Genomic DNA, 22,816 nt, shown 5'->3' with positions numbered 1-22,816 from the left:
AAACTTCAAAATTTAGGCGCGTTGCAAGAGCCCCACGTGATGCTATTGGCATTGTGTAGGCAGCTGGTTCGGGTAGGAAGCTAGGATTTCACGTGCCACAATTGTTCACAAATCCTGTTGTCATAATAGCCCACAATTATGAACAGCTACAGATATAAACACAAACTGTGGAAAAATGGACAAAATTATTGATGATTTATTAGGGGCTCAGAAAATTACAATATTTAAGGAAAAACAGCTATTAGTGAGATTACGATTGAATGTTTTCTTGACAGCCAGAGAGAACATGACTAATAGAGCCGCTGTATGTTTATGTCACATGCTTCCTCATTGTGGAGGGTGGGCGGGAATGAGAAAGCACAGCAGAAGGGCAGATCTTTATTTTCAGAATCCATGGTGAGCGAGCAACTGTACGCACTTTGGTTTCTGTGAGGAATCTCTCAAAGAAGAAGAACCAAAAGGAAGCTGAAAGAAGTGACAAAAGTCCTCCGGGAACACAGAACCTCCCTTATGAATCATCCCCACCAACACCCCTGAACAAACGTCACGTATCCGAGATCTCTCCATGTTCATCCTTTGGAAGATGGTGCTGGACCCGGAATGGAAGAAGAATTGCGTTTGTGATTCCTACCAGAGGTTTTAAATGCTAATGAATCGTAAGACAATGGAGAGCCCATTTCGGAAGCATGCTAAGTTGTTCAGAAGGCACCAGATGGAGAAAGGGAAATAAAGCAGAAGTATTGCTGTGATGCTGGTCTTTTCTCCTTATCTTCCACCGACTGGAACCTACGGAGAATGAAAAATAATAACTTAACAATATCACGCCCTGTATATGAGGCTCCTTGGAGTTTCAGCAGCCCTCAGCATCTTTTTTAGGAGGTCTCAGCTAAATTTCTTATCTGTCCCCGTGATTTCTGAATTCTCTGATTCCGGTCACCACACTGTAAGATCTGGGTCCACAGTGACAATAGAGAACGAACCAAGCCCTACTAAATTAAGGAGTCTGTCCAGCGTTGAAGCAAGAGGGATTGGTCCGAGGAACGATAAAGGGTTCTCGGGTCCTTTTTAGCCACAGAAAGTCAGCTCTTAAGTGGAAGAGGAAAGTCACCTTAAATCAGAACCAGATGTAAATTACTAAATGAACCTCAAGTTCCTAATTGGAGACACAGGCGGGCTGTAATACATTTAGCAAATTACAAACAAAATGTTCTTGTTTACATTACATTAAATGGCTTTAAAGCTTCAGCCAGAGAGCTAAATAAACATGCTGTTATGCTAAAAATGGAGTGGAAGGCCTGTTCAGAGTTTGGTGTGTTCGGAGAAACCACAGCCCACGGTGCCCAGGGAGTATATTTTTGTAAACGTTGGTCCCGTCGTGCATGGAAGAGGAGAGTCGATTTACCTCCAGATCCAGAACCTAATGAGCAGATATCACTTGCAGGGAAACTGTTGGAATACTGTAACATATGCCTTCTTTCAGGATGCATAATTCATATCCAAGGATATTAGCCATAGCAGTTCAGCTCAATAGCAACACCTCATTATTTTATCCCTCAGTATTTATTCCTATGTTTGACGCCTCATGAAATTACTGTTAATGTGTTTATATAAGGGCAGATCTGACACAAGTGGCAAGAATGTAATTTCCTACTCATTCTTTCCTGCTGCCGTGTCCTCTTCCCCTGGTAGAAGCGGCAAGTGTAAATAGTTAATTTGCTTCAATTATGAGCCTGTCCTGCTAAATTAGAAGCAGCAGGGATATGAAGAGCCAGAATTATACTTATGAGGCAGCTGACAAATCCTCTGAGCCCATGGAATCAAATCATTTACTCCTCGTTGGTGCTCCAACACCCACTACATAAATGCTGCCGGGGTTTTCTCCCCCTTATCTTGCAGTAAAATTTGGATTTTGCGTCAACACCACTTAAGGTTAACTAAAATCCTGTGGCGCTGTAACATGCACACGTGTGTTTATCTCAGCCACTTCCTTATAAACGCTAATGCACTTGGCCTTTTTTTTTTCAACTAGGAGTACAAGATACGTGAAACAATTGTTCATTTATAAACTGTAGAATATGAGAACATTTTAATTCATGAGAATGTGACACTGAGCAATTAAAAATGTGAGATGAAACGATGAGCATGTTTTGCTTCTAAAATGCAGGTATATATATATGCAGGTATATGTGTGTGTGTGTGTGTGTGTGTGTGTGTGTGTGTGTGTGTGTGTATGTATATACACACATATAACTGTCGGTACATAACGGGATTATTGCACGCAGGCATGAACGTACGTAGTACAGATGTAGAAATATCCTTTGCTCATACGCAGTGGAAACACATCGCACTTCAAAGTTTCCATGGCACTGATGCAGAGAGAACTTGAGCAAAATACTCATTCGAGCTGGTTGTGCTTTATGTGTTATTGGTGAAAATACTTGAAGTGGTCGGGTGACATATCTGTATATCAAATCCTCTGTTTCCACCGATGTGCATTTCAGTGTAGAAGATGTAATTCGGTACTTTATCACGAGCACTCATGCTTACACTCACAAAAGGAGAGATCAGGAACCAGAGGGTCTACACTCGGTCGCAAATGTTTCCTGGGCACATAGTAGATGTCCCAAGCAAGGCCCTGTGTCCTGGGGCTTCAGCTGTAGACAGTACAGTGGGGTGTCTGACTCATCGAGGGGAGTTCCCCGGCAGCTAGGAGGAGCCACTGAGGAAACAAAGGTGGATCTTTGATACTGGGTCAGTTTGGTTCACCTCATGGTTTTGCTAGATTTGTTGAAGGATATTGGGTAAAAGAACTATCCATTGCAGTCTGTGTTTTCTTATCTGTAAAATGAGAGTAATAATACCACTGCAACCTTCTTGTCAAAAAAATTAAAGAGTCTAAATTTACAGACAGCCTGACCCACACACGAAATGCAGATAGTAGAGGCATGTTTTTAATGCCTTTTTTGATTCCGTAGCTTCTGTGCCTCGCGTCACAGCCGGCACGTAGTAGGCACTCAACGAATCGTTAAGTGTAACTGAATGACATCCTGCTTGCCCCAACCGTCCTCATTTAGTAAATCAACACGTATATTGTATAGTCATTGTTTTCAGAAAAGAGCTTGCCTACCATTCTGTACACGTTGTTGTACAGACCATTTAGATGGATCAGATGGTCAGCCAAAGAATTGATAGTAAGACTTTTGTCACATTGTATGATGTTTTCGTTCCTTTGAATACTACTTTATAAATTTCTTTGAGTTCCGGAATGCTTAAGAAAACGCTGAGCAAGTGACACATGATGGAAATTTAACCACATGTAAGTACTAAGTTCTATATAAAATACAGATGCACTTGCTCTGTCTTAAGTAATAACAGTATTGAAAGAAGCTGAAAACGTTAATTTCTAAAGGATACAACAGGGAATTGTGATTAAATTATTATTTCTTATACACAACTGTACTTCTAAGCATTTTCTATAAATATGGACTGGTAGTGGGGACAAAAAAGAAAAATAACCCTACATTTGAAGTCAACCAAAAAGAAAAATGCCTTTAGGGTTTTTTTTTCTTTTTGTAGTGTTTGAATAGAATACAGAATTGGAAGAATTATACATTTTTCTCTTATTATTACTGTAAAGGCTTGGTTGAAATAAACTATGACTATGGAGATTAACTAAGGGCCAGAGCAGAAAAGAAGGAAGGAAGAAGGAATTAAACGGTATTTAGATTTTCCTTTTTTTCTATGAGTTAGATGGATTGTTTGGGAAAGGAACAGAAAGTAAAAAAGGAAAATGACAGATTATACTAGACTTTTTTCCTATTTGAGTTTATCATTTTCACTGATACTGAACTGCTGATTTTAATTAGGGATTAACAGCCTATAAAAACATGTGTTGATGTTGGTATTTAGTGCATTTCAAAAATGAATCCGTGAATCACTAGATTATATGAACAGAGTTTGGGTTCTCCAGAAATGCTATTTGACGTCTATCTACGTATGCTTTAGATTAGCCATCATTTATGTTTTAGTTTAACCACTAAGATGCAGTCCTTAGATAGGATATGGTAGCTCTCTTAGAATAACAAACCACAGCCTATAACTAAGTTAGGACAGGATGGATTCAAAAGTGTTTGGATGAGCTGGGGAAAATGATAAATGATGTATTATGATTTTTAAATCCTCATCTGGCCAACTTTGCACTTTATTTCAAACAGCTGTCGACCATTTGGAAGCCATTTTGTAGCTCACCCGAGTACTAATATTTACTGTGTGAACCACATATCTTTAAAATATTTGTCTTTCCCTGAGAGAAAGAGAGAGAGAAACTGTTTCTTTCCCAGACTTGACTTTGACATAAATCAGACCCATCTTCCTAGGTTAGATGGTTTGATCCCTGCAAGGCTTGTTCATTGCCAAGTGCAGTCAGCATCATCTTCGGTTTCTACAAGTAGGAGACTTTCTGCATCCGTGAATAGAGGCTTTGAAACATTTTTGAGGAACTTTTTACTGGGGAGTTTTAAATAACTGTTCTAAAGTAAGAGTTTCCCACTTCACCTGTATGAGGAATTCTCACACAGTTTCATCATTCTCTCACACATCCAAGGCCTTTCTTCGGACGTATCCGTCAACTCTAGAATTCAGAAAGCATCCACGTGCAAGTTTAGAAGGTAGCATCAGTAAGACATACAGGTTATATAATAATGGAGCCATTAGGTAGTTCTCAAAGGTGAAGGTTCTAAATTACTGTCAGGGAAACCACGTCAGATTTTAATTTCACTCTGGGCTACTCCCCTTTAACCGCAACTACGGAAAGAGACCTCTTGAAATGACCACCCTTTGAATCCTCCTTCTGAACATCTGCAGCTATGCAGGAAAGAGCAGACCGATCAATCCACGTAATATGACGTGATGAGTTTACTCTTTTCTGAAGTGCTATCTGGCCACTGTTGCGATGATCCCACATAGCCAATCGTCAATAGGCAATAGGGAGCCATTTCTAGAAAACAGGGCGCTCTGCGTGCTAGTCAGGTATCCTGTAACAACATCGATCCCAGAGTGAAACCAGGGGGCACATATCCAGCCCAAAACATACTGAGTTAGCCACCTTTCTCCACTGGTTGTTAATCAACAAATTTCAGGAAAGTTAACACTTTGTGTGAGGTTGACTCCCGGGAGCCCAGCAAAGGGTCGGCACTGGAGTAACACTGTTGCTGTTTCAGTAGAAACCAAATGCAAGAAAGATGATAGATGCTATAATCAGGCCTTCTGACAACACCATTGTATCTACTGCTACTTAGAAAATGATGCTTCGGTCAACGCTATGGACCAAAGGATGTTGTGTTCGCCTTTAGGAGTTCAGCGAATCCTCGTTAGCTGACTGGGGGTCACTTGGAGTAGCGTGTTAATGAAAACATGATGGAAATGTTTTGGGTATACAAGTGGATATTACCATCGAAGACATATTTACTAAATATTTGCTTCAGAGTCCTGAATAGCATCTCTGTCTATGTGGGGACAAAACCCTCTCAAAACAGCTTTAAGGTATTAACAGCAAATGTAAACAGTGTCAGTTGAAGATCACGAATTATAAATCATGTCTTGGAGCAGAGGTTGAAGGGAAAACTATAAACAGAAATCTGTCTCTCAAGAAAAAAATAAATCAATAAAAAGCAGGAGAGCTCTGTGTCTCTGACTGACGGTGGCTGAACCAAGATGTATAATATACACAGACCGTACTACTCAATGGCATTTGTTGCATGCCAGCATTTATTTGCTTTCACGTGCGAATTTTCGAAAGAGAATCTGAATTTGACTTCCAATAATTAGCTTAGTGAATTCCCAATACTCTTGTACTTGAACCACGGAATGTATTGGCTTTTTACTAACAAACTTCTTTTGTGTTTCTTTGGTTTTGTATTTAGTAAAGATGGCACAAGGGTTATATGATGATATTGTACGGATTCATAATTGCCTTATCATGATTGCCTTTTATTATACCAAAATACAGAAGTCGAGGCTGAAGACCTCCCAACTGAAAAACAATTAGCACCTTCATTTCATAGGGTCTTTTATAATTTGGTTGACAAGGTTAGTCATTTGTTTACCTTAAATGTTCTGCTTTAATTAATATATTCATGAACAAATAATATTTCTCAGATCTTGAATTTCACAGTCAGGGACTGGGCTCAGCAAACCACCTTTGGCATTAGAAACCATAAATTGACCTCCGCTGCCAACATGGGCAGGTATTTCGTCTTTAGACATCATTTATATTTAACTACGCTGACTAATTCTAAAGCCACTTTTCAATCCTGATCTGTGTCTGTTTTTGAGCTCGGCATTAAAAATATTAGCCAAGCCTCATTCCCCGCTGTGAAATTCAAGATGTGGGAAATTTAAAATAGTTGTATTGATGAAAATACATTTCCATTTACACAGTAAATGGTGAAAAATATTTTATTCTTTAAGGCTGGTTTCAAAAGGTTGCCAAAAACAGATTCTAAAGCCTTGAAAGGATCAACTTAATGGTAGCCGACAACCACGCATGTTCACTTTGCTAATCTTTCATTTTCGACTCTAATGACTCCTTTCTGTTTAACTTAGCGATGTGACCTTTAGCATACCAGCAAGTCATTTTTCAGTACTTTGGCTCAATTTGGGACGATTTTGCTTTTATTTTCAAGATGATTCCCTCTGAAAACTGAAAAGCTTCTGTAAAATGAAATGCATTTCAGAACATTTTTACCTTCTCACCGTGAGGGGTGCACAGATCCTTGTCATCCAGTGTCTTCGTTGGAAAGGGCAGGACCAGAGCAGGCTGCGCGGCATGGCATGGCGTGCCGTCCTCGGCCACTCGGGGTCCCCAGTCTACTCCCAAACGTGTCTTTGACTGCCGCAGCCGACTCCTGAGTCTTTGAAAATGGAACTTCAAGGCTCTAACTGTTAAAATAGTGATGAACCTGCAAACTTTGTAACTGTTCCTTTGATTTACTTTTTGAACAGAATCGGTCATCTTTGAAGTCCGTCCTTGTTTTTATATTTAGCATGGAACGTCTATACCAAGATTTTAATGCACTGTAGAATTATCTGCCCATTATACAAATATGAATGGCTTCTTTACTCGCTTGTGGCTTCCCTGGGAACCTTCATCAATAGCATCTTTCTGAGCCAACTACCTCCACTCTCAAAGTAACCCAGATAAATCCTTTCATACGCTTAATGTAAATGGAAAATTTTACTCTTAATCTTCTTCTTATCTAGCCTATTGCCATACTTCTTAGAAATCTGCTCCAGTAAGAAAACATAATCTTTGGGGAAACATATACGATTATATAATTGTGTGTATGTGTGTGCGTGCAATTATCATTCTGCACTGTAGTTCTCTGCAAACAAAAGCAGATGCACTTTCTAATTTAAGACTCTTTGTTGTTGTTACAGGTCTATAAAAAGAAAACCGAGGCTGCTAAGAAGGAGTACCTGAAGCAACTAGCAGCCTACAGGGCCAGCCTCGTATCCAAGGTAACACGCAATTGTGTGGTACTGTGATGGAGTGTGGCCATCTAACTGCAGCCTATGATGGTCATTTGGAAGCATAAAAGATCACTTTAGCATTTCGGCGCTATCGTCTTTGTGGAAAAAGAAAAAGTAAATCCTCAACAAAGCTATCTGTGGGGGAAATATTTGTTCATACCTGGAGGAAGACCAGAGTGGCATCCTCTGGGACTTTTGTGAAATATTGTCCACTTGCTGATCATTGGCTCTGTGCGTTAGTCACAGCACAGTCTCTTTTTTTTTTTTTAAGTTTATTTATTTCCTTTGAGAGAGGGAGGGAGTGCAAGCTGGGGACGGGCAGAGAGAGGGAGAGGGAGAATCCCAAGCAGCCTCCGCGCTGTCAGCACAGAGCCCGATGTGGGGCCGGAACCCATGAATCGTGAGATCATGACCTGAGTGGAAATCAAGAGTCAGACGCTTAACCGACTGAGCCACCCAGGTGCCCCACAGCACACTCTTAATCCTGAGCCAACTTTCTATTTCTCCACATCCCCCCCTGAAATTGCCCTCTCCCCCACACCCCATCCCATTGGCTTTAGCTGAGGAGATGCCAACTGACTTAAATTCTAGCCTCATTACAGTATCATTAGGATGTTAGCTTGCTAAATAAATACATAAATAAACCACAGCATTTCATTTGAAAATGAAAATGCCACTTAAAAAAATGTATACTTCAGAATATCTTAAATACTGGTCCTTTCTGTTACAAATACTCAAGGATTGAGTCTCTTTGGTCTCCGATTATCAAAGTTGTGTTTTGCCTCATAGACTTCTCAGGCAGGTCACCTCAGAGAGACGGGACTGAATCTGTAAGCACTGGACGGGATGTCATAGCAAGTCCAAATTTGACTATTACTTGGCTCAGTGTGGCTTGGGGCTCCGGCCTTCCTTTCATTCTCCTACAAAAACCCTCTTTCATCCACAAATATCCACCCCCTTCCCACAGCTCTAAAGCAATTGTATAAATTAGTTTTTCATCAGGGAAAATATCTACTGAATACACTGATGCAGAAAACAAAAGAGAATGCAAAAAACAAATGCGTAAGAAATTTCATTCCACTCTTGTTCTAAGGCAACTCTGTTTTTCACATTCTAAAGGTATGACATTGTGGGAAAGCTCAACTATTGGGGGGGGTGCTTGTTTTTTGCTTTTTGGGTTTTTTTTAAATATAATTTATTGTCAAATTGGCTTCCATACAACACCCAGTGCTCATCCCAACAAGTGCCCTCCTCAATGACCATCACCCATTTTCCCCTCTCCCCCACCCCCATCAACCCTCAATACAACCCTCAGTGTATTTAAGAGTCTCTTATGGTTTGCCTCCCTCCCTCTCTGTAACTTTTTTTCCCCCTTCTCCTCCCCCCTGGTCTTCTGTTAAGTTTCTCAGGATCCACATAGGAGGGAAAACATATGGTATCTGTCTTTCTGTGACTGACTTATTTCACTTAGCATAATACCCTCCAGTTCCATCCACATTGCTGTCAATGGCCAGATTTTATTCTTTCTCGTTGCCAAGTAGTATTCCGTTGTGTATATAAACCACATCTTTATCCATTCATCAGCTGATGAATGTGGCTCTTCCATAATGTGGCTCTTGTTGAAAGTGCTGCTATAAACACTGGGGTACAAGTGCCCCTATGCATCAGCACTCCCGGATCCCTTGGGTAAATTCCTACCAGTGCTATTGCTGAGTCATAAGGTAGATCTATTTTTAATTTTTTGAGGAACGTCCACACTGTTTTCCAGAGCGGCTGCACCAGTTTGCATTCCCACCAACAGTGCAAGAGGGTTCCCGTTTCTCCACATCCTCGCCAGCATCTATAGTCTCCTGATTTGTTCATTTTAGCCACTCTGACTGGCGTGAGGTGATATCTCAGTGTGGTTTTGATTTGTACTTCCCTGACGAGGAGTGACGTTGAGCGTCATTTCGTGTGTCTGTTGGCCATCTGGATGTCTTCTTTGGAAAAGTGAACTATTTGTTATTTAACCTTAAAATTTCCAGCTCTCCTGTACTCTCTCACTATGGATCTCATACTTCCTAGTTTATCTCACTCCTTTTGAAGATATTTATATTTTCTGCTGATTCCATCTCCCACTTCTGTATATTTATAGATTCACAGAATGTGCGTGAAATCATAGCCAAAAAATGAGGTACAAAATATTAGATCCAATAGCAAAAAAAGAGAAGTTACAAATTAGTGGATCCATCCAGCCATTGGATGAAATAGTCATGTTGATATTATTTAGATTAATATGCCCCACACGTAAGAGGGACTTTGAAAAAAAATGAATTCTCCTTATTTCACCTAAGTTAAGTTTCTTTGTGAGGATGTTAAATAGAATTCTAGTCAGAGCATCTTACATAGGAGAAAATCAATACATAAAGTCTCAATCCCAATACAAAGCGCTCTGGTTAATGTTATGCAGATTGCCAGAATGCCATAATACTGACTAAGCCTTTACTTTCAAAACAAGTGTCCTCAGATTTGCTCATCACTGCAACTTTTCCTACTGTTCCTTCTCAGAGCTGCAACCCTCCGTATACGGCAATTTATATAAACGCTGCGAATTGCCATTTCTACGTTTAAAAAACCAAGCACTTTTTTTACAGCTTACTGTGACGTTTTTGTGTCTGTGTGTGTGTGTGTATGTGTGTGTTTTCTCTTTGGCGGTAGGAATTTTGCTGGAACGGTTGAATGTCTGTTTATGTACAACTATCTATTGTGTGGATACAAATTGCAGGAAAATTACAAATACCCTCTCCAGGTTAGAAGGAATGGCTCTCTGATGTTACACGTGAGTGGATATTTGCAATGTAACCTTGCAGGCACGTACGGGAAATTTACCAACCTACCTTCCCATTGTACACAGACACGTAAAAAACCATTTCTTTTCCATTTTAAGTGGTGACAAGGAAAAATAATAGCCATTCGTATGCACATGTACACTTTTTCAGTGTTACAATTTTTTTACATATTATAAATTATTTCCCTATTCTGAAAGATCTAAAGGTACAATCATAAAATGCTACGTGATAATAATAGTCACAGTTCCAAGTAACCACAGTGCACCAGCCGAGCTCTGTTTGTCCCCATTCCCTCATTCATGTATTCATTTGGCAAATTTCCCTGGGCATGTGGTCTGGGCCGAGCACCGTGCCAGGCTCCGAGGGCGCAGTGGAGAGTAGGCAGATATATCCCCTGAACTTAAGAAGCTTTTACCTCTTGTCCGGGAGACCAATAGCGAAAATGTAAACTAATAAATGACCAAGATCTTGGAGAATCTAAGCATTCGGAAGGAAATAAAGGAAGGGACTTGATAGGGTGGTCTACAAAGCCCTCTTTGAAGAGGGAACCTTGCAGAGCTAAAGGAAGACCAGGGACTTGCAAGACAGAGAGAGCGTGAGGGAAAGCCCACCAGGCCGCAGGACAGCAAGCCCAAAGCCTCCCGGGACAGAAATGTCTCTTTGAATTGAAGTCAGAGGTCAGTGTGGCTGGAGCTGAATGAAGAGAGGAAGCACGGTTTGAGGTGAAGCCAGGAAGACAGACAGGGGATGAATCACGGAGACCTTGCAGAACACTGAAAGGAGCTAGATTTTATTCTCAGTCCAGAAGGAAGCCACCGAAGGGGCGTTCGTAGAGGACGGACAATCAGATTTAGAGTTTTAAAACATCACTTTATGCGGACGCGTTCTCTCAACCCCCATACCTTATCCCTCAAAGGATGCTCGACCGTAAACATTTCACTAAAGAGGAAAAGTATCACGTAGGCAACAAGTTGCCCAAGCCCAGAGTTGACCTTTACCGTCCTCAATCCCTGCTCTGGGCCTAGCAGTATATGCTTGACCTGCTCCCTTAAACCACCTCCTTCCCCACAAGTCATGGCACAGCGTTGACCTCCTCACTTCTAACGTCATTGTTGTCAAGGACGAACTACATCAACCACAGCATCGTGTTTATTGTCTATGTTCTCGTGGGCAAGTTTTATTAACCCCTCCCTAGCTACGCATTTTGGTACGTGTTCTCACTGCAATACACTCACTTCACCAGATAGGGTTTCGCTCCCCTCGACCAATAGCTCTTGCCCTTGCTACTTTGCAGCCAAAGTCAAAGGCCCACCCAGGGCTGCACAAGACCTGCTCCACGTCAGGCACAAGCCTTGGTGCTGAGAGCACAAAGATGAACACAGATCAAAGTGAAATGTGTCCCCGTACTTGAAAAGCTTGAAGACTGTATTCTAAAGTTAGCTGCTTCTTATGGAACATAATCAAAAATAGAAACAGCCAGTTAACACTGGCTCCACCTATGAAAACGGAGTCCTAGGATGAGCAACGTTCCTCCCAATTACTATGTTCCAGCTTAAATATACTATATACCTTCTAATCCGGCATATTAATTATCATGACTCTGGGCCGGAATAAAATTGACATCTACCAAAAATAAAAACACTCAGTCATGGTAAATAAATATTCTAGCCTTCATACTTCAGAACGATAACACGGACACATCGTCAGCAAGATACGGAATCTTTTCCAATCATAACACAAATACAAAAGGCGTCTTGCTGTCGAGTAGCTTCTGTGTATCACATCTGAGGCCAGGCATTTTCCAGGTGTTCCTACTCATCCTTCTCCTAACAACCTACAAGATAATATTTAGCCCATTTTCTAGATGGTCTCTAGGCAGAGAGATTAAATGATCCGCCCACAGAGACGAGAGGCTGGCAGGGGCAGACCGTCCTCAATCGCTTCGCCGTCTCGTTCGAAGGCTTCTAGGCTTTTTCTATCCTGAGTGATTGTCAAATATTTGTGCCTCTAGAACTACAACCTCTTGTCATCCCCCAAGAAAACTGTATGCCAGCTCTTACGTAGTAGACAGCTGAGAGTAAAGCTGCAATGACTTAACTGAGGTGGGGTGGTGGTACGAGGTTTAAAAGGCTGCCGACTCCCACCCCCCCCCACTAACCCGCACCCCAGGGACTGGCCAGAGACCCTCAGGGGAATCTAGGGCCCACAGAGTGTTTGGGAAGCTTCGCTCCATATCAGGCTTTTCCAGCTGTCCCTGCACTTGCTTCACCTGGTCCCATGGACCGGTGAGGGACCCAGCCGGGGGCGACTCTGCCGTGCAAGAACCCTGGGATCGAAGGCGTGAACGGGAGCACAGAGTGTTGCAAAAATGACACCGGTCAGACCCTGGAATAACTTATGCCACTTGGGGCTCTATAATTTAAAGGAGGGGAAACTGAAGACATTTCAGACGAAAAAGTCATAAACGTGACTGAAAGGTAAAGGGGCAGAAGGCAGTAGCTGAGAAGAGAGCATTGGAAATTCCTAAGCCTGAAAAACAAAGACGCAGGCCTGTCCAAGCCCATGACGGGCATTAGACCCAGGACTCTGATTACCTGTGCCCCCATTTTCTGTGACTCTAGAACGGGAAACAGCGTTTCAGACTGGAGGAATTCGATCTGAGCAAGGCCTTACTAAACTCTTGAACGGGCTGGGCACATAATTTCTTTTAAAGGCAGGAAGCAAAGGTTTATAAATGAGGATGGGAGAAGAGCTCTAAGGCATGGGGCATCACGGAAAATCTATCCGGGGTTCTTTAAAGTGCCTCCAGCCTCACACTGAGAGAGAGGGCGGTCCTCAGAGGGCAGCAAAGTCCACAAGGCCCGGGCGCAAGTAGGTGTGGGTTCAGATTCCAGGCTTCCCACTTCTGACTTCAGATCTTCATGCACGTTGCTCGTCTACTTCTCAATTTACTCACCTGCTAAGCGGAGAAGACAGACAGCAGGACCTACATCACAGGGCTTCCCTGTTTATATAGAAACACTGTATAAATGCCATGATTCAGGAGCCTGAACACAAGAAGCACTGAATAAATACCAGCCATTCATTATTATTATTATTATTGTCAATTTTATTTTCCATGTATTGGTAGGTGTGCAGAGTTTGTGTGTGATAGAAAATTCAGCTGCGTCAGATTTTCAATTTGTCTGCAAGGCTGCTTTGACATAAAGGAATTTTAATTTTTTTTTTTTTTTTTTTTGAGAGAGAGAAAAAGAGTGCGCATGGGGGAGGGCAGAGAGAAAGGGAGACACAGAATCTGAAATAAGCTCGAGGCTCTGAGCTGTCAGCACAGAGCCTGACGCGGGCCTTGAACTCATAAACTGTGAGATTATGACCCGAGCTGAAGTCGGACGCTTAGCTGACTGAGTCGCCCAGGCGCCCGTACATAAGGGAATTTTAAAAGTGACCTTAACATAAGAAAAATTTGCTTCATGGAGACATCCTTTTATAAATACAAGAAATGATGGAGATATTTTAAAAGCCCATCTACCCAGCTTTCCTAATTGAAATGGTCTTTATGAGCTGTTAGTCAGGGGAGACTAATAGTTTGACGACCAATAATATATACGATTATGAAGGCTAGAGCTCCCTGGTTTGAACATGCCATTTAAGGTCATTTTGGGTTGGGCCATTAAGTAAAGCTTAAGGGTATATAGATTTTCCATAGACTTGGGAATTCCTAGACCTGGGTCTGAATTATTATATTGAAAATAATGTCTAACTTTAAAGCAATGGAACTAGTTTCATTTTACCACCTAGACCAGAATTTATATTCCCAAAATGAGTGTTGCATTCAAAGTAGTCACTTCGGGAGGCTACAAACTTCTTTTATTATTGCTCCCAGAATTCAAAAGATTTTTCAAACTGGTCTTTGAGAACTGCAGTCAAGAAAAGTGTATGAGCCACGTTAGAAAATCAATCTTGTTACATTGTTTTCACACCTCATTCTTTTCCCCAAACATCACCCAGATCTAACCCACAGACTTGGCTTCGAGTGACGATTAGCTGTTTCCAAAAATCAAATTCCCCATCAAAAGACAAAGAGTTGTCTGAGGATATGTAAAACAGGGTCCCACTGGCTCTGAAGAGAATTCCAGTAGGGAAATTCCCAAATATTCCAAGTGAGAGCAGCATTGTTTGGGATATGCATACAGCTTCTTAGAAATGCCAGCCTGGGAGGAGACAACATTTGAATGAATGGGTTCTCTGGTATGTTAAATAACAGTAATCTGAGTCATGACTTTAAGGCCACACATCAGATAGGAGATTTCGTTTCTACCTTGTACAGCGGACAATGGAAGCTTTTTATAAAAATATAGAGTGGAGGACAACATTGAATCAAATTAGGACAGTTCTCTGTTGCCATGACCAATAATAGTAAAGAGCCACAACACTCAGTTCAACAGAAGGATAATAAATTCACAAGGAATGATTTCTTTTGTTTGAAATAACTTCTAGAATTCATGCCATGGAGAGCTATTGAGACAAACGCTGGGTCTGAATTTGACAATGGGATGGATTATTTTATGACTGTTAACATAAAATTTGCAGCTCTGTAAGCCCAGATCGTGATTTAAAGATAATAAAATCTCACGCTTCAGGGTGTAAGTTAATCACCTGCAAGGACCAGGAAGAATTTTCCTTTCAAAAGTAACAATGCACAATTGAGTAGGTGCATAAATCCTGTTTAATTTCCAGTGCATCGAGTATTGGTCAGTGCTGAAAACAAGAATCAAATTAGATGGGCTATTAATCTGATTTGGTTCAACAACTCCTATATTGTTGCTTCCACTGAGTTTTATGTCTTGTGTTTATACTTTGCTATTTTAAATAACAATTGCTTTGTCAGTTTCTCGTTTCTATAACACTTATCATCCCAGAATGGGGGCATTTATACACTGTGCAGTATTATCTGCTTTCTACAAAATAAATGAAATTGAAACTATCTCAGGAATCAACAACGTGGTTAATAAGAAGTATCTTAAGGTTTATAGAGTTGTATCCCTTGTGGAAAATTCTACTGAGAAGACCCAAAAGGTCTCTGTTCACACACACACACACACACACACACACACACACACACACACACTCATTTTGCTGATGGAAAACATCTTTCAGAATCAGTGGTCTAAAATCAAAGAAGGAATAGAACTTACTCAGAAATTAAGAGCAAAAACACGTTCCTCTCATGAAAATGTCAGATTTAAGGGTTGATTTTCAGTTGTGTATACAGTGGTAAAATCACATTTGCCAGGTGACCTACCCAAACCACATACCGCTAAAGAAAAGTGGTTAGTGTGTTTGAAAATGGAAGCAAATTTAAGTTATTTAGTTTGTATGGGAAAACAGTTGGGATTTAGGAATGGTAGGTATAGAGCCCTTTATAAACAATCTAACTGATCTGCAAAATTGTAGCCTTGCTCTCTCAGTTTAATTAGAAGAACATGACAGAGTAGATTAAATTTATGATTTCTTCGTCTTCCCATTTAATCAGATTATGAATTCATGGCACTTGGCTGTGGGAAACGAACTTATTCTACTACCTATCTTCCAAAGCAGTAAAAGAGCTCTGTAATTAATAGACACTTTGTTGTATTCGTCTGAATAACAGTTAATCAGAAGTAAAGGGGCCCCTGGGGGGCTCAGTCGGTTAAGCGTCCAGTTCTTGATTTCAGCTCAGGTCATGATCTCCTAGCTCGTGGGATTGAGCTCTGCATCGGGCTCCATGCTGACAGTGTGGAACCTGCTTTGGATTCTCTCCCTCACTCCATGCCCCTCCCCCACTCCCTCTTTCTGTCGTTCTCTCTCTCAAAATAAATGAATATTTTAAAAAAAAAGAAGAATCAGAAGTGAAGCTAGAAACAGGTTTTTTTCCCCATCTAAATGAGTGGACCTTTACATAAAGATACAAATTCTCTAAATGTAAGTGGAACACAGTTAGCTTCCTTCTGGCCCGCCACCCACTACAGTGGGGAACAAAGGGCAGGGTACGGGTGCGGGGGGGGGGCGCCTGGGTGGCTCAGTCGGTTGAGCGTCCAACTTCAGCTCAAGTCACGATCTTGTGGTTCGTGAGTTCGAGCCCCACGTCGGGGCTCTGTGCTGACAGCTCGGAGCCTGGAGCCTCCTTCACATTCTGTGTCTCCATTTCTCTCTGCCCCACCCTGCGCGCGCTCTCTCTCCCTCTCTCTCTCTCAAAATGAATAAACTTAAAAAAAATTAAGGGCAGGGTACATAACCAAAGGACAGAGGTTATAATTTCTCATCACTTCAAGAAGGGTATGGTTCATGCTGATAGAGAAGAGAGCGGAAAAGACCGATCTGATCTTCTGGGGGTCAGAGATGCTTTTCTTGATGATGCAGGACATGTCCTAAAGAGGGAATACAGACAGAGAGCCTCTACTGGAGCGCCTATCATGCGTAGGCACGTGGCTACACATCAGACACTAGACGCATTATCCATCTTCTCACATTCGACAATTCAGAAAGCAGAGGCAAAACATAGAACTGCTCAAAATTCTTCCTCCCTCCATATTAAAAATTACGTTTCAAGTGTTGCCTGGCTCATCCTTTTGGGGAACCTGTCTCATTTGTTTGCCCAGAGAGAGAGTCCTTCTAGGGATGAAAAGCACTATTTCAAAATAGGTTTAGCATTGCTGATCTTTACATGCCTTAGTGTGGAGAAGATAAATGACAGATAAATGGCTGGGGAGACAAAATGTTGTGTTTAATTACCATGAGAAGCCAGACTTCACGAGGTTGGCAAAAAGTGTCTCCGATTAGGTTGGACTCTATTTTTATGTACCGAGGGCTGTAGATCGTCCCCTCTGAATCTGTCTTTCTGTCATCTCTCTATATGGTGGACCACATGCTGTTATTCGAAAGGCTGAGGGGCGGCGCCTGTGTGGCTCAGTCCGATAAGTCTCCGACTCTTGATTTCAGTTCAGGTCATGATCTCACGGTTTGCGGGATCGACGCGCGTTGGGCTTGCGCCGACAGCACAGAGCCTGCTTGGGATTCTCTCTCTCCCTCTGTCTCTGCCCCTAGCCACCCCCCCCCCAAAATAAATAAATAAACTTTTTAAGAGAAGGTGCAATTCAGGAGAATTTGGTTCATTGTTTATTTTGCTTCTCCTATTGAAGAAAACCAGTACATTCCGTAGCTCTTCTGGGCTGTAATTAGAAAGCTACCAGATTTCTAATTTATTCTAGAAATTGTGTCACTATCCTTAACCTAGAATGTGAAACTCACCATGCACATCGTGTTCCAGGAAACATGAAACTATGGATTAGTGTAATATAATATACCTGGATTATGTAATTCAAGTAAGCGTTTTGAGGCAACAAAAATTAGTTTAAATTTCAGGCAAGAAGTGACTATTTAAATTGAAATGTAGTTCTATTTGCATTTTAAATACGTATGTGTAATTTATTCGTTCCTCTGAACCAGTGTTTTCCATTGAAGACTATTCTCATGAAATGACCCACTGAGAAAAGAAGGTTTCTGTGGCTCTCAGTTGGAGATTCACAACACACATTAGCATTCTGAAGGCTCTGAGAAGGCACGCACTCGTTCCCTTATTGATCATGGAACCTTGTTTGTTTGGTGTTTTTTTTTTTAAGTTTTTTTTTTTAAGTTTATTTCATTTTGAGAGAGAGACAGTGCAAGTGGGGGAGGGGTAGAGAGACAGGGAGAGAGAGAATCCCAAGCAGCTCGGCACCTTCTGTGCAGAGCTGGACTCGGGGCTCGAACCCACGAACCGTGAAATGAGGACCCGAGCCGAAACCGAGAGTCGGACGCTTAACGACTGAGCCACCCAGGCGCCCCGGAACCTTGCTTTTTACAAGACACTTACTTTTCCCCAAATCCCCCCTAAGACTTGGCAACTGCATGTGTCAAGGGGCGAAGTGGGTATAGTACCCAGAACTGCTTAGCAGGACCAGCTACCGGCCCACGAAGCTGGCCTCGCTGCTGCCTCAGCATCCGTGCTTACCAGGGTGAGGCATTCCTGTTCTATGTGTAGCAAAGTTTATTTCTTGAAGTTTGTTCAATTTCACAAATGTACGGACTTACTTCCACTAGTGAGTGTCTGATGATGTCTGAGCAACATGTCCTACGCTCCGGTGTGCATTTGGTCTCGTGCACACGCGGGCGCGTACGAGTTCAGGCTACGTATCTATGCGTGTGCCCTATCACTTGATAACGAGGTGATTATTGGCCACAGAAATAAAAATGAAAACATTTTACAATACGTAGATTTCATAGTTTTGATACCAGGGGAAACGTGAGTTTCTTTTTCTTCTATTTAGATTAAAAACATCCATAAAGCAAGAAATAAAGACGCACTCACGTGTGTTAAATTTTATAGACGCCTATCATGTGTAAGAGTTCTCTTCCTGGAGGAAGTCGATGGAGTATGTGACTACGTATGAAATTAGCCCTTCTACGGTAGACTGAGGAAGAGGCAATGAAACACAATGAAACCACTGCCCGGATGACTTAACCACACAAGCACACCGTAAACACATAATTTTCTTGGCATATGTGGAATGAGTTTTGAGGCCTATCGCTGCAGTACATGTTATTCTGATGTAGAACTAGTCACTGTTTACACAGCCTGAATTAACCCGTTCGACCTTTTCTTTGAATTATTCACTATTCTGCACATCAACAATACAAATTCTTAAACAGAAGTGAAAAACAAAAAAACCCCTACTTACGTGTTTTTTGTCGTGTTTTTTTTTTAACCGAAAACGCCTTTTAGGGACCGCATTTAACAAAGCTTTCGTCTAAAGGCGCCCCTTGAAAATTTTTGGTGAACAATTCTTGACATTTTAAATATTAACACCGAAGACAGGGAGTCTGAATGTCTGTTCATATTTCATAAGCAGCATCAATATGGACACAGTGATCAATATTATGAGAGGACTCTTGGAGGGGCTCGAATTCTTGGGGGGCACCTTACTGTGCACTCTACGTGGAGAATTCCGAGCCTCCCGGGACCCCAGGTTTCTGTGGTTTGTATTTTTCACAGGTGTCAGTTGTGTCCTTTCTCTGGAGAGAATATGTGGCTCTGGCCATTCATTCCCCCCACGTACTGTCCTCAAGTCTGCACACATACGCAGCATGGTTCTTGTTGTGGTGTTCATTTAATTTTCCTACATCCATGGGGGAAAATGAGTTGCGCTGCGAGCAGTGGTATAGGCTGTCTTGTGAAATGAAATTCCCAAGTGGCGTTTCGCGCCACCCTGCATGACGACCAGTGTCCCTAACGTGCTGGTCCATTGGTGGTGCTGCGTGTTGTGGGATTCGGAAGGACCCTGCCTCACTGACACTAACAAGAACTCATTTGACCCGTAAATGGAGTAAGCGTGATCTCAAGGTTGCAGAATAAGTATATTTGCAACATCAAGACATTGTTTTGACAAAACAACTTTTTTCTCCAGGACACAATAGTATTTTTCTTCCCCAGCTGGTTTTACTTTCCCCCATTTGTTTTACCAGCCTCTTCCTCTCCGCAAAAGTAGGAGGTAGGTTTGCCCAAGAGGAAACGCTTCAGGGTTAATTCTTGATTCTTTTCAGCTCCCACCGATAGGTCTAGTTTTTAAGTCAATGAAAAGATTATTAGGGAATGGCTTTATGAAGGTATAAAAAAATTAGGGCAAAATTACATTAATTTATAATGGAGTCAAAAATTTCTAAGAGAGATTATTTTTATCCAGTTCATTAAGGGGGACAATTCATCACAAACTTCTTTTAAAAATCAAGATGAGTTCTGTGGTTACTTAGAAGCTATATTAATGTGGCTTTGTATGACTTCAGAAAGGTATTTTAGAACTCCTTTTCCCGTTTTCATTTCCATCAACCAGCTTTGTTTTCTTTGTGCAAATATCTAGGCCAAGGCTTCTTAAGAATATAAAAGAGAAAAATAAAAAAATGAAACATACAATCAATGGAAGAAGTCCAGAACTGAATTACTTTCCAAGTGAGCTCTGCTCGTATTTTCTGTTAGGGCACTGATGACATCCATCCTGCCCCTCATCTTTCTCTTTGTTTGCGTGATGAGAAAAGTCACCAACTTAGAGCTTGCATTTAGGCAAAGGAAAAAAAAAATGTCACCGGAGATTGTTTTAGATTCCACAAAGAGGAAGATTAAGCTCAGCCTTGCATAAATCACATTACAAATTAGATTAAGAGTCAAGAATAGTAACAGGTGTTGGGGCACCTGGGTAGTTCAGTCGGCTGTGCATCCAACTTTGGCTCAGGGCATGATCTCGCGGTGCACAAGTTCGAGCCCCACCCAGGGCTCACTGCTGTCAGCACAGAGCCCACTTTGGGTCCTCTGGCCCCCTCTCTCTGCCCCTGCCCTGCTTGCGCTCCGTCTCAAAAATAAATACACATTAAAAAGAAAATTTTTTTTCAGGGGCGCCTGGGTGGCGCAGTCGGTTAAGCGTCCGACTTCAGCCAGGTCACGATCTCGCGGTCCGGGAGTTCGAGCCCCGCGTCAGGCTCTGGGCTGATGGCTCAGAGCCTGGAGCCTGTTTCCGATTCTGTGTCTCCCTCTCTCTCTGCCCCTCCCCCGTTCATGCTCTGTCTCTCTCTGTCCCAAAAATAAATAAACGTTGAAAAAAAAAAAATTAAAAAAAAAAAAAAAAGAATTTTTTTTCAAGCATAGTAACAGGTGTTGATTCACGTGGAAGTTCCCGAATGCACGCACAGAGCGTCTTGCTAATGGAAATCAACACCCCGCGTACCCGTCTCTGAACTCCGCTCTTGTCTGTTTCCTCCGCAGAGCTACAGTGAACCTGTTGACGTCAAGACCTCTCAACCTCCTCAGCTGATCAACTCAAAGCCGTCAGTGTTCCATGGGCCCAGCCAGGCCCACTCAGCTCTGTACCTAAGTTCCCACTACCACCAACAACCAGGAATGAATCCTCACCTAACTGCCATGCATCCCAGTCTCCCAAGGAGCATAGCCCCCAAGCCGAATAACCAAATGCCAGTGACTGTCTCTATAGCAAACATGGCCGTGTCCCCCCCTCCTCCCCTCCAGATCAGTCCACCTCTTCACCAGCATCTCAACATGCAGCCGCCCCAGCCACTCACCATGCAGCAGCCCCTTGGGAACCAGCTCCCCATGCAGGCCTTACACTCACCGACCATGCAGCAGGTAGGTGCCCACACCCTGGGCTCCCCTTGTTCCGAAGTGCTGGGGGGTGGGGGTCTGTCCATCCAGCGAAAGGGGTAGGGGGGCATGTGTGTTCCGTTCTGTTGAATGGAGAGAAAATGGAAGGTATTCGACCAATGTCGGAAAAATATAACTTACAGGCGGTGAGTTTGGGCAGCATTACATGATCACAATGGATCGTGGCTTCTTTCCATGATCACCCCCCGGCTTCCGACCACGTCTCTAGAAATCGCACTTCTAATCACCCTCCTTGTTTTCTGCTCCTTGAGTAAAGTACATTTATAATTTTGAGATGCCAAACACTGTTAAAGATTTCTTGGGGACTGAGGAATCTGCCTTTAAAAAAAATTGTTTGGAAAGTCTCGATGGGTATGCCTGTTGAGGCCAACGAATGCTGCAAAACGAGATCAGACCCACCGTTTTTCGATATTCGGAAATATCAAATTGGCACAACCTTAAAAGTACGAAGAAATGAAAGTTTCAACCAGTGTTTTATTTAAAAATGGGTATGTGGCTGCTGCATAAATCAGAAAACACAGGAAGTTTGAAAGCCTCTCTGCCTACTCCCCCAATTATTGAACCCGTTTGTGTGCAATCTTAGCTTGACTTTTCTTTGAAATCAAGTGTGCCTCTAGGATTTGGTGTTATTGGAAAATTTTAAAATGAGGATCAAATGGTACAAATGAAACTAAATATAAAGCATTCAAGAATCCTGAAAACTTGCTTTGAAAATGCAGACCAAGGTAAAAACTACAAATCACATCAAATTCAGCTAGCGCTTTTATAAGCCAATGACTCTATTATAGTTTCCAAAGCAATAATTAATTATGTGAACTCAGGCTTCTTATGGAATTGATATCTGGAATTGATATCTATAGAATTCATTCCTCTGTGGAATTTGAGTCTACAGTCAGACCAGGGTAGGGTGGAGAGGAGACAGAAGAATCAAATATATGTAGCCCCAAATTTATTTTTATTATTATGATTATATATTCGGATTCCTGAGAGCTGACAATAGCAAACCTTAATATATTACCTTAACTTATCCTTAATTTTCCTTAATTTCAGAAAATTTATAGTGCAGGAACTAGCATTATCTTCATTTTATAAGCAAGGAAACTCAAGCTTGGCAGAGTTAAGTAATATGCCCATAATGTTGGTGCCAGAATTCAAACCCCGTTCTGTTCAGAAATCACAGTCCAGATTCTTTTTTTTCTTTTTAATTTTTTTTTTT

At 41.9% G+C, this 22,816-nt stretch overlaps 1 protein-coding gene across 1 annotated transcript in view; it reads left to right on the top strand.

Annotated features, from left to right (window-relative positions):
• Positions 1 to 22,816, top strand: part of TOX (thymocyte selection associated high mobility group box) — a 306,270-nt gene that overhangs the window by 275,416 nt on the left and 8,038 nt on the right. The window contains exons 6-7 of the mRNA XM_047073968.1: positions 7,438 to 7,518; positions 21,187 to 21,564. Of these exons, the coding sequence (XP_046929924.1) occupies positions 7,438 to 7,518; positions 21,187 to 21,564 (459 nt within the window). The remainder of the gene's footprint in view (positions 1 to 7,437; positions 7,519 to 21,186; positions 21,565 to 22,816) is intronic.

Source organism: Lynx rufus, unplaced genomic scaffold (assembly GCF_022079265.1).
Source record: "Lynx rufus isolate CCGP_SWC_20201006 ecotype Redwood Valley unplaced genomic scaffold, mLynRuf1.p SCAF_12, whole genome shotgun sequence".
Taxonomy (NCBI): domain Eukaryota; kingdom Metazoa; phylum Chordata; class Mammalia; order Carnivora; family Felidae; genus Lynx; species Lynx rufus.
The sequence above is the reverse complement of the archived record's forward strand: the minus strand, read 5'-3'. Positions and strand labels throughout refer to the sequence as shown.